The sequence below is a fragment of the Lissotriton helveticus genome, chromosome 10 (assembly GCF_964261635.1).
Source record: "Lissotriton helveticus chromosome 10, aLisHel1.1, whole genome shotgun sequence".
NCBI lineage: Eukaryota > Metazoa > Chordata > Amphibia > Caudata > Salamandridae > Lissotriton > Lissotriton helveticus.
In genome coordinates, this window is record NC_136071.1 from 9,939,364 (window position 1) to 9,951,723 (window position 12,360).

At 52.5% G+C, this 12,360-nt stretch overlaps 1 protein-coding gene across 1 annotated transcript in view; it reads left to right on the top strand.

Annotated features, from left to right (window-relative positions):
• LOC144785751 (uncharacterized) overlaps positions 1 to 12,360 on the top strand; it is a 38,957-nt gene that overhangs the window by 19,291 nt on the left and 7,306 nt on the right. The window contains exons 6-7 of the mRNA XM_078664552.1: positions 5,746 to 5,917; positions 11,196 to 11,471. Of these exons, the coding sequence (XP_078520678.1) occupies positions 5,746 to 5,917; positions 11,196 to 11,471 (448 nt within the window). The remainder of the gene's footprint in view (positions 1 to 5,745; positions 5,918 to 11,195; positions 11,472 to 12,360) is intronic.

Below are 12,360 nucleotides of genomic sequence, written 5' to 3' on the forward strand. Positions count from 1 at the left end.
CCCCCCCCCCATGCCCTGCGACACTGGACCCCCCATATGCCCTGCGACACTGGACCCCCCATATGCCCTGCGATGCTCTGGACCCCCCCATGCCCTGCGACGCTCTGGACCCCCCCATGCCCTGCGACGCTCTGGACCCCCCCATGCCCTGCGACGCTCTGGACCCCCCATGCCCTGCGCTGGACCCCCCCATGCCCTGCGACGCTCTGGACCCCCCCATGCCCCGCGACGCTCTGGCCCCCCCATGCCCCGCGACGCTCTGGCCCCCCCATGCCCTGCGACCGCCTGCCCAACAAGGAGCAGATTGCACAGTCCTCATAATTATCAGAGCCTTCCCATTGACATACACACACACACACACTCACACATACTCTTGTAAATCCCATGCTTGTCTCCCAGTGCACAAGCTTCGTCTCTGCCCTCTCAATGCCATCATAGTACTGATCAGGGGGTCTGTCTTCGCCCCAAAATTATGGCATCTTATGTGTATAGATACTCCTTTGTGCCACAGTCATTCCACCTTGAATTCATCCACAGTGACTTCATTTCCTGCCCGAGGAGGCTCCGCATTAAAATTGTTGCTTTTCATTTTCACTCAATTTTTTTGCCTTTCACAATCGGTTCAAATCTCTTCACTCACGCAATTAAGTCGGCCGCCACGAAATAACTGGAAACTAAATCCTCCGGATGCAATAAATGTATAATGTACTCAGAGATCCAACTTTATGCAAAAAAGAAATGTGATTACTTCAAAAGAAGAGGGATAGCGACCTGATTAAAGTGGTGCAGTTAAGATATTGTAAACCCCTCCCTGATCTGCAGAATGAACAGGGCACTTAGGGCCAAATTGAGATCTCGGCGGACTGGTTACTCCATCACAACGGTGACTGATATCCCGTTGGCTGAAAAATAAATGCTATTGTATCCTAGGGCCTAATTGAGATCTCGGCGGACGGGTTACTCCCTCACAACGGAGGGCGCTACTGATCGAACAGCCAGGTCTTGAGTAACCTCCTGAAGGTCAGCAGGTCTTGGGTCTGTTGTAGGTTCAGTGGGACGGTGTTCCAGGTCTTGGAGGTGAGGTGGGAGAAGGACCTCCCCCGGTGGTTTTCCTTCGGAAGCGCGGGATGGTGGCGAATGCGAGGTGAGCGGAGCTGGCAGTTGGGGGTGTAGAAGCAAAGTCGTTTGTTGAGGTAGGCTGGGCCGGTCTTGTGGAGTGCCTTGTGTGCATGGATGAGGAGCTTGAAGGATATCCTCTTGTTGATGGGGAGCCAGTGCAGGTTTCTCAGGTGGGGGTGATGTGGCTGAGGCGTGGTATGTCGAGGATCAGTCATACTGAGGTGTTTTGGATGCATTGCAGTTGTTTGAGCTTGGTCGGGGCTCCGGCGTAGAGGGCGTTTCCGTAGTCGAGTCTGCTACTGACGAGGGCCTGGGTGACTGTTCTTGTTTCTGTCAGGATCCACATGTAGATTTTGCGGAGTATGCGGAGGGTGTTAAAACAGAAGGAGGAGATGGCGTTGACTTGCTTGGTCATGGAGAGTGTTGAGCCGAGGACGATTCCTAGGTTAAGTGCGTGGTCGGTGGGTGTCGGGGCTGCCCCCAGTGCCGTCGGCCACTAGGAGTCGTCCCGGGCTGAGGGGTTGGAGCGGAGGATGAGGACTTCCGTTTTGTCCGTGTTCAGCTTCAGTCGGCTGGTCTTCATTCAGTCAGCGATGGCCTTCATTCCTTCGTGGAGGTTGGCTTTGGCGGTGATGGGGTCCTTGGTGAGGGAGAGGATTAGTTGAGTGTCGTCGGCGTAGGAGATTATGTTGAGGTCGTGCTGTCGGCGACGTGTGCGAGCGAGGCCATGTAAATGTTGAACAGTGTCGGGCTGAGAGAGGAGCCCTGGGGTACGCCGCAGATTATCTTGGAGGCTTCGGATCGGAATGGGGGAGGCGGACGCTCTGGGTTCGGCCGGAGAGGAAGGAGGTGGTCCATTCCAGGGCTCTGTCTCAGATCCCTACAGTGTGGAGGCGTGTGCGTAGTGTGCAGTGGCACATGGTGTCAAAGGCAGCGGAGAGGTCCAGGAGGATGAGGGCTGCGTTCTCACCATTGTCCAGCAGTTTCCTGATGTCGGTGGCAGCGATGAGGGCAGTCTCGGTGCTGTGGTTGCTGTGGAATCCTGACTGGTAAGGGTTCAGGATTCTGTTTTCTTCGAGGTATCGGGTTAGCTGTCTGACGATCTTCTTGATTACCTTGGCCGGGAACGGGAGCAGAGAGATGGGCTGGAAGTTCTTGAGGTCTTTAGGGTCAGCCTTGGCTTTTTTGAGTAGGGCCTTGATCTCGGCGTGTTTCCAGCTTTCTGGGAAGGTCGCGGTCTCGAGGGAGAGATTGATGACGTTGCGCAGGTGGGGTGCGATGGAGCTGCTGGCTTTGTTGAAGATGTGGTGCGGAAATGGGTCTGATGGGGAGCCGGAGTGTATTGTGATCATGGTCTTGATGGTGTTATCGATGCTCACGCTGGTCCAGGCTAGCAGGGGGTCATGGTCGATGGTATGCGGAGAGATGGTTGTGTTGCTGTCTGTTGGGGTTGTCTGGGTGTTGAAGCTGTCGTGGATGTCTGCTGTCTTGCAGTGGAAGAAAGTGGCAAGGGAGTTGCACAGGGCTTGCGACGGCGGGATGTCGTTGGTGTTGGATCTGGGGTTGGAGAGTTCCTTCACGATGTTAAAGAGCTCCTTGCTATTGTGTGCGTTGTTATCGAGGCTGTCCTTGAAGGAGGTGCAATTGGCCATCCTGATGAGGTGGTGGTGGTTGCGGATGGCGTAATTGTGGCTGCGTGGCTGTCCAGGGTCTGTTCGCTGTGCCATTTCTTCTCTAACTTTCGGCAGGATCGCGTGGAGGCTAGGAGTTCTGGGGTAAACCAGCTGGCCCTCTTGCTGGTATCTCTGTGGGGGGGTTTCTTCAGCAGGGCGAGGGTGTTGGCGCAGTAGTCGATCCAGCGTCTGAGGTTGCGGGTAGCGTCGTCGGTGTTGGAGGGTTCAGTGGGTGGGCTGAGTGCGAGGTTTGCGTGAAGTTGTTCTTTGGTGATTTTTCTCCAGCAACGGCAGGGGATCTGTTGGATGCGGTGGTGTATGGTGGGTTTCTGGAAGGAGAAGTGGATGCAGTCGTGGTTGGTCCAAAGGAGTTCGGTGGTGTGGCTGAAGGCGACGTTGGGCGAGAAGATTGGGTCAAGCGTGTGGCCTGCGGAGTGGATGGATGTTGATGAATTGTCTCAGTCCTAGGTTGGCGAGGTTGTCGATCAGGGTTGTCGAGTTGCTGTCGTTGTTGTTCTCCAGGTGAAAGTTCAGGTCTCCGAGAAGGATGTAGTCGGTGGAGGTCAGGGCGTGCATGCTGATTAAGTCTGCTATGGAGTCGCTGAACTGGGGTCGGGGTCCGGGGGGTCTGTAGACAAGGGTGCCTCTGATGGTGGAGTTGGGGGTCTGTGTGGATCTGGAAATGCAGGTGTTCGGCAGAGCTGAGAGTGTCATCGGTGCTGGTCGAGACCCTGATGCTGTTCTTGTGGACGATGTAGATTCCTCCTCCAACTCAGTTGGTGCGGTCTCTGCGGGTGATCTTGTAGCCAGCAGGTATGGCTATGGCTATGTCTGGTGCGGAGGAGTCGTTCATTCCGGTCTCTGTGAGGAAGGCGACGTCCGGAGATGTTGTGTCGAGCAGGTCCCAGAGCTCGACGGTGTGTTTGCGTGTCGAGCGTGTGTTCAGTAGGATGCATCGGAGGTGATTGAGGTTTTTCTTGGCGGTTTGTTTGGTGGCTCTGTTGCTGGTGTAGCTGCAGTTCCGGCAGGTGAAGGGACTGGGTGTACGTTTCGGGGCGGCCTTGAAGCAGGTGTGGGTCCTTCCAGGGTTGAGATCGTGGAGTGTGCTGGCGTCGTAGCGGTGGTGGTCGTCGTGGCGGGTGCGGGGACCAGGGGTTCTGGCGCTGGGCGCGGACGGGCTTGCCTTAGGCGCGCCAGCGGCCACCATATATGGGGATGTGGGAGGGAGGAGCAGCTAGGAGGCGGGAAGCAGGGGCAGGGAATGGCAGAGAGGTGGGCGGGGCCACAGGGGACGAGCGGCGGAAACAGGGTAGCGAGGAGGCGACAGGAGAAAAATGGGCACAGGATACAGAAATCAAACCGAAGAAAAACGGGAAAAACAATGGCAGTGAGGGGGAGACAGGAGAAAAATGGGCACAAGATACAAAAATCAACTGAAGAAAAATGGGCAAAACAATGGCAGTGAGGGGGAGACAGAAGGCAAAAGGGGCACAAGATACCAAATCGAGCAGAAGGAAAAAAAAGTGGGCAAAACAATGGCAGCGAGGGGGAGACGGAGGCAAAAGCAGGCACAAGATACAAACCTAGTGCCTACCACTGGCCACCAAGGATGAAGCCAGGTGGTAGCCTGCGGGTGGAGGAGGGCCTCAACTTTCAGCAGCTGCAGCGTCGGGGCATACAGGCGGAGCTGTGTGGTGGGGGAGCGGCCTACCAGCAGGTCAAGGGTAGCCCTTGACCTTGATTGAGATCTCGGTGGACGGATTACTGCGTCACAACGGTGACGGATATCCCGTCCTCAGAAATATAAATGCTATTGTATCCTAGGGCCTGATTTTGATCTGGGCGGACAGGTTACTCCCTCACAACGGTGACGGATATCCCGCCTGCCAAAATATATGGGATTTATAATTCGGTGGATGGGATATCCGTCACCGTTGTGAAAGAGTAACTCGTTCACAAAATCTAAATCAGGCCCTTAGTCCGCATGGCGAGATTGGTCGCAGGAGGCTGCCTGGGTATCGGATCTCAACTCTATAGGTCAGGAGGGACGATCAGCCTTCTCCGGGTGCTAAAGACACCCCCAGTGTGTGTGGCGATGTGCACACCTTTCGCAGCGCCTATGGCTGTGCTACAGACCATGGCAAAGTTTTTCTTGATTAGGGTTGATGGTGACCGCCTTTTGCTATCTTGGTAAATAGCTGTTTGGTAGTTTAAACATTATTCCAATGTTATTTTGAGGTTTGAGGTATGTGCTGCAGATTTCTCCCAGGAAGGAGAGTATCCACCTGTCTGCTTCTAGGACCCCTGGGCCCTGATCCCAAGTGTGAAGCTCCTTCTCTGTCCGCTGGGTAAAGCACTTTCTTCTGGTGCTCTTGAGAGCTAGGCTCACCCGGCTACACCTGCTGAAAGAGAACCCGCTCTGGATTTTACATTTGAAGTCCTGTGTAGTTTGGTCTCGCTGTACTAGAGGTAGTGTCTGTCTGTCCATCCACATGTTCACAGCCTTCTATGACTACTCCTATAAAGAGTCCAGAGAGTGATCATATCCCTGGGTGAAAAGTCAGAATAAACTTCCTGCTGGCTGTTCTTCTGCCCACCACTCTCTCTCCTCGCTGCTTCTCTGCCAGCTGCTGGTAAGCCCAGATGCCAGTAGTATGCTGGGAGCTATCACTTCCACTGACGCCTGGACGGCCAGGCCTGTACCGCTTAAAAACCGTGAACGTGAAAATGGTCTTGCCTTGTGCCTGGGAATATTTCAAAGATGAAAACTAGCCAGGAGAGCCGAGCGTCCTCCAAGAACGCTGCTGCCATTTGACAAGGAGCATTTAAGGCACTTGTTGTATCTGTACATTTGATTGGACCGGTCTACCTCCCCTCTGCTCAATGTTAGTCTCACCACAGTGTCCAACCAATGACGCCTCTCCTTGCCTTCCTGTATTTTTCTTTCTTTCAGGAAAGGATTGCCTTCTGGGTGGGAATAGCACGGAAGACCTCTGCGGCGATCGCCTTCTCCATTCTGGGCTACTTCACGGCCACCTACAGAGACGCGCACAGGCAGAACCTGCAGGTGCTGCAGTCACTGCGCAGCACACAGGCAGAGCTGCAGCACATTGTGAAGGAAGCAGGTAATGTGACTCGGTGGGGAGAACTTCCCTCTGTAGGGTTCGATGCCAACGAGTCCTCTCCTGTGTACACTTGGTCGCCCCTCTGAATTCACCGATGGAAAGCTGACGTTTACCCAGAACCTTAACCTGCCAGTGCGTTGCGCAGCCTGAAGTGCACCCTGAAATAAAGCACTCCAGGGACAATAACAAACTTGTGACTGTTAAAGGTGAGAAAGGGCTACATCCAGACCTGGGATTAGGGATATCCGTTTAGAGTTGTACCCCATACCGTGCCTATCTTCATTTACGGTGTTTATCTAGCGCCACTTTGCCCATTTGGGAAACACGGCACACAACAGTTTAATAAAAATACCTGACCACATTCAATTTAAAAGGTTTCATAAATGACTTGTATACCACTATTGTACTCTGAAACAGTGGAAGACTATTGGGTGTGTTGATTCACTGGGAACCATTAGTGTTAAGATTTGGGAGTCCTTCGAACACAACTGCTGTTCAGAGTAACACGTCTGCCTATAAGGTCCAGGGCGCACTTAGGCCTGCAAGAGACTTAGGCTAGTGGCTGGCACATGGATTGGAGTGAAACACACCAACCAGGGCTATAAATTAACACTTTTTTCAGGGTTGGGGAAAGGTGGTGAGATTGACCAGAGAAGGATAAATGGTGACTGAGTAACCTTGGTGATCTATCAGTGCTTGTTTGCTTTAGTGAAGGAGAGTACGGTAGGGATGGGCACTCCAGGGCAGCTGCCAGTCTTTGCAAGAGGAAACGTGAATTGTAACAGGGCACAGGGGTTGCGTGAGGACAACCAGCAGGTGACCGGGTGAGCGTGCCCTGCCATTAGAGCAGATATCAAGTAGGAATAGGCAACATTACAAAGCAAGCGATACATCGCATGCCATTACAACAAGGCCATTACAATGACGGCGTTGTTACATCACATGCCATTACAATGCAAGTCGTTACAACAACTTGCTGTAGGGGGCGCACTAGATTCTTGAACCGTATAATTTACTATTCCAACTCCAGTCTGTGCAACAGTAGGAAGGTGTTGGATTGTAAATCCAACACCTTATGCACCCTACAGCAAGTCGTTGTAACGACTTTCGTTGTAATGGTTTGCGATGTAACAACGCAGTCGTTGTAATGGCATGCGATGTATCGCATGCGTTGTAAATGATGTTTCCCATCAACTAGCCATGCCATGGTTGGCCTTGAGCCCAGGAGAGATCTGTGTTCGGTGGAGAGCCGTCCGGATTTCCATCTGTTGGGCGAGCAGAGAGCACGTTGCTTCGCTTCTGTGACACTCTTTCACATGGATACTCGATTTAACCACAGATTTCTCACTGGCTGACCGGCATCAATTTGGATCCAGAAAACTTATTTTTCCCTGCAATTGTTTCCATGTGCCTGTAAGTGGGGCCATTGTTCACTGCTGGAGCCTCCCTCCACCTCGAATTACTGGTGTGGAGCCATGTATAGGTGCAAAATCAAATTTGAAACATTAACACTTAGACGGTCATTCTACAGAGCTGGGAGGAGGGAGAGTCAGTGAGGAATCTGCATTTAAAGAGTATCCACCAAAAAAGTGTTACCAAAGGTAAGTAACTTGTTCTTCTGATGAATACTTCTAACCGCAGTTTCCTCATCTTTTGAATAAATACCAAAGCAATACATCCCGAAAGGTGGAGGGTCTCAGGAGGGAACATCACCCCGGGAAATCCTGTAGGAGCGTCAGGAAAATGGCCCTCCCTGCTGACCTGTGAGTCAAGGCTGTAATGCCTGGTGGAAATGTGGACGGACGCACATGTAGCTGCCTTTAATTTGTCCAACACTGGAACACCCCATGGCAAGCTTCGGTGGTAGAGTGAGCCAAGGCATAGCCCGTTTTTACGCAAAAAACAATCCACGGGGGGTAAGATCTGTTTCTGTATTGTCCTTCCATTCTTAGCACCAAACAACTAAAAAAAAAGTTGGTCATCCTCTCTGTGCTCCCTAGTCTGGTCAATGCGCAAACTAAAAGCCCTCAAGAGGTCGTACTGGTGCAGCCTTTCATCCTTCTTTGAGGAATATTATGGTGAGAAGAAAGCAGGGAGCATAACGGACTGCCCCACATGGAAAGGCTTCACCACCTTTGGCAAAGGGATGGCTGAAGCACCAGCTTGTCTGGAAAGAAAGTGGTATATGGCGGTTGCACTGACAGCACCTGTAATTCACTGACCCAGTGTGCTGAAGTCACTAGGACGACCATTTTCATAGTCGGTCGCCGGAAAGAGCAGCGGTGCATATGCTTGAAAGGCGTGCCCATCAAGAAGGTAGGAACCAAATATCACAGGGTGCCGAGGAGACCTACATGTAAGCTCTTCCAAGCAAACGCATCTCCACTATGGACTTAAAAGGGCTGATCCGGCAAAGGTACAAAAGGCCAAGAGCGTGCCCACCACCAGGCTTTGCTGGGCCGAACTCTAGACATAGATGTTTAGCCTGCAGTGTATCGACGCAACTGTCCTCACGCTCCATCGGAAACTTTGCCCGATGTCCAGAATAGATCTATTTCGTGTGCGGACGTTGAGCAGCCACAATAACCTCTACCAATACCTTGGGTAGATCAAAGCCATTCGCTCTCTGTGCTTGGAGGTTTAGGCGGAGGAGGTTCAGGTGTAAAACCCTGCCCTGTTGGGACAGCTGGCTCTCCTGAAGAGGTGGCCTGCGCGTGGGACACGTGCTCAGTTTCAGGAGGTACCGTCACCACACCAGACCCCCCAAGCTCAGCTCGTGGCTGTCGAAATCAACGGAGCCTAGACATTCATGACCTTCTTAAAAAAATGGGACGCAGAGGCTGGAATGAGTAGAGACCAGAGTTCTACGGTAGGTGAAACGCGTATTTCAATGGGCCTTGAGGCGGAAACTCTCCACTGCAGAAAGATCGACCATGAGCGTTCATGGAGGTGGCAAAAAGATCTACCCAAGAGACACCCCGTTGGGCCAGTATGCCTTGAACCACCTTTGAATGCACATTCCACTTGTGGTCAGCTAGTTGGCGCCTGAGGAGCTGTCCTGCCCTGGCATTCACGGACCCTGCCAGATGACTTGACGGAAAAAGATCCCGCCAGCTTCACACATTCTGTGCTTCTTTGCACAGCAGGCGTGGCCCCACACTGCCCTGCTTGTTGCAGTACCATATGGCAGTTGTGTTGTCTGTCCGGATTAGCACTGGGTTGCCCTCGATGTAGGGCAGACCGACCTTCCGAGTCAATTGGATGGCACAGCTCCAGGAGATTGATGTGGTGTGTCTGATCTCCACTCGTCTCTGATCTCCACCTCATCCAGGTGGCTGCCCCAGCCAAAAGTCCATGCATCAGTCACCACTGTGAGCTCTGGTGTGGTAGAGATGAAAAACCCCTGCTGCACATCAGGTTGGAATCCTCCACTCACTATTTTGGTCCTGAGCTGCCCCATCCGACTCGCGGATGAGGTCCGAGCGGCACCCCAAGTGCTCAGCCTATCGAAGGCAGAGATTCCGCTGCACGGCCCGCATGTGCCAATGCACACGAGGCACCAGCATAATACGTGAGTCCAGCATTTTGCAACTCTAAAAAGAGTACATCATTGGTTTAGTAAAGAACCTGCGAATGGCACACCTCCTCCCATCATCCCGCCTTGTGGAACATTCTGCAAGTCTTGGGCCAGATCTGAGCCAAATAAGGTCTCGGGGTGTCGGATATCGGCATCCAGGCAGAGACCTGGTCAGACCGTCCGTATACACCACTTGCTATCCCTTAGTAATCTCATAACAAGACTCTGGCATGGATTTGGCTGAACTCTGAACCAGAACCAATGCCTCTGGAGCGGTGCAGTCAGGGGTCCGGATGGGACTGCTGTGACTTCCAGCAAAAAAAGTAGCGGTGCGTCTCGGTGCCTGTGAAGGGGCTGAGCGGAGGCCTAACTGGGTCAGTTAGCACACGGGTAGGAAAGATCAGAGTAACTGGGGTAATTAATTAGGCCTGAAGGTGCTCCAGGAGGACTCCAACTTGCCCAGGACATTTGCCGCACACCAGCGCCAGCTGCAGAATATGGTCGGAGCGGGAGGACTGGTGCAGAGTTGGGCCGATAGTGCTGACTGCATGATCTTGCAGGGGTAAGGGTCTTCTCGATGACTTGTGGTTGCCCTCAGGTTTCACCAATCACTTCTTAGACTTACCTGCGGAATGGGACTTGCACCTGGGCCGCCCCTGAGACTTAGAGCGGGAATGTGCCTGGGAATTGATACCCGACTGTTTCTTCGACTCTGTGACATACAGCTTTGACTCTCTCTCAGATTGCCTTTATATACTTCAGGAAGAATTTGTAGCCCAGTTTAAAATCCTCTTGGATCGGAGTCGCCAAAGAGGGACATCAAAGGGTCTGTAACTGGTATATGCTTCCTGTAGGTGCAGCACAGTCCGAAGCCGGTAGACTTTGAGAGAGATGTCCCTAGCACACTGTTGCTGGAATAAATAGTCTTGGAAGTCGATGAAAACCCTGCATTTTGGAAGTTGAGCTCTGAATCCCTGTCGAAGGGTGAAGAAAAGCTGAACAGAGATCCGTGCGCAGAGGTATTGCCTATTCTTGCTCCACGCAGTCACCTCCACCAGTGGGTCAAGGCCCCTGTAACGTCGGATAGTCACCTCCCAGCATATGAAAGCAATTGCCGGAAATATGCTTCTAAACTCTGCCTGGCACCATGGGAATTCACAGAGTGAGGACTCTGCAGTTACAAGTATCCATCAGGAGGGCAGGTTGCACAGACCCTGGGTGCAAAATATGACTTTGTGCACAGGAAGCACATTGAGTTGAGACTCTTGTAGAGTGTTTGAGAGTCCTGTCCTTGAAGAATGGGAGGTGTGAGTGGACTGAAGTGCATGCTGGTGTTATTCTAGATGTATCTTGATTCTGGCAGTGGTTTAATGTTGCTGCTTTGTGAACCTACTCAACAAGTCAAGCTTGCGTCTTTGGTTCCGTGCCAAAGGCACAGGATTCGACTGGCCCCTCTTCAGAAGGGAGACCCTCACGCAGCCCATGGCACCACTTGACGGTGGAGTATTTGTTTGAAAGCCTCCAACCAAGCTGGCCTTGGTCCAGTGATAGTGTTACTCGCAGTAAGGATTGTTACCAGGGGGTAGCTCTGCGCATGGAGGACCACCATACCCACAACCATGTATGAGAGCGGGCAGCGGTCGCCTGGTATTCTTAGGATTTATGGCTGATGTGTTTTGTGCTTTCTTCATTTTCACACAGAGAGGCTCCTGGGTAAACGTGACTCTCCCCTGCCCCGGAGGTGCTCTCATCTCTCCAAGCTGAATGAGACGTTTGTGGATTCGGGCATGCTCGATCCTTCGGTGGCCGATGTATACGATGGCGCTGCTCCAGAACCAGCCCTTCCACCATCGCAAGCAGAGCTACTCCAGCTGACCTTCATCGCCAGCGAAGAGCCTCTCCCTGCCTCGCCCTCCCCGGTCCAGCCGCAGGTCCTGCCTGGCCCCGCGCCACTGCCAGGGATTAAGCGGCTGACACGTGAGTGTGTTCATGGTATGGGGGGTGTCGGGTACCTGACGGTACAGTTCAAGAGCCATGTTGGGCAATGGTGGTCCTTGTGTGTCCTAACCCTGGTCTCTACTCTCTCTTCTCCTCAAAGGCTTTCATTTTCTGTGGTTAACTCACTCTCTGGTGACACGTGTACGAATCAGGTTGCACTTAAGTGTTTCGTAAAGAGATTTCTGGATTGGACGGGAGGTGGAAACACGGATTGGGTGTCAAAGGTGCAAGGATGCGATCTTAGCTGTTGCCCGGACACTTATGAGGCGATTGTGGGGTGCTCAGGCGCAAAGTTGGTTAACTTGTGAAGCTAGCCTTACGAAGCCTGGTAGGCCTTGAAGACAAATCCTCCTAGGTGCAGAATAACTCTGGGGTGGGGCACGGCTTGAGAAACCACTTCCTCTCTAGCTCCTGCCAGCATGAGCATCACATCCCTTGCTCTGGTAAAGACTCTCTACTCCTTCTCAAGCAGGACAACATTACAAGTATAGCACCTGGCGTAGGAAGGTTAAACGTCCTACTGGTGAACAGCCTTTACGACGCGGCTGTTACACCGCCGTGCCGTTACAACGCGGTCTTTTCAACGCAAGTCGTTACCACGACTTGTGCTGGAGGGCGCTGCAGGACAAGGAATTTTTTAATTTACTATCCAACACCATCCCTACTGTACGTAGGCTGGTGTTGGAATAGTAAGTTAAAAAATTCCTAAGTCCGCACCCCCTCCAACGCAAGTCGTGGTAACGACTTGCGTTGAAAAAACCGCGTTGTAACGGCACGTGTTGTTAAAGTACACGTCGTAATGCCGTACATCCCGTCCTACTACATGAAATCATCCCTACATTGTGTAGGAGGGTACATACACGACTTG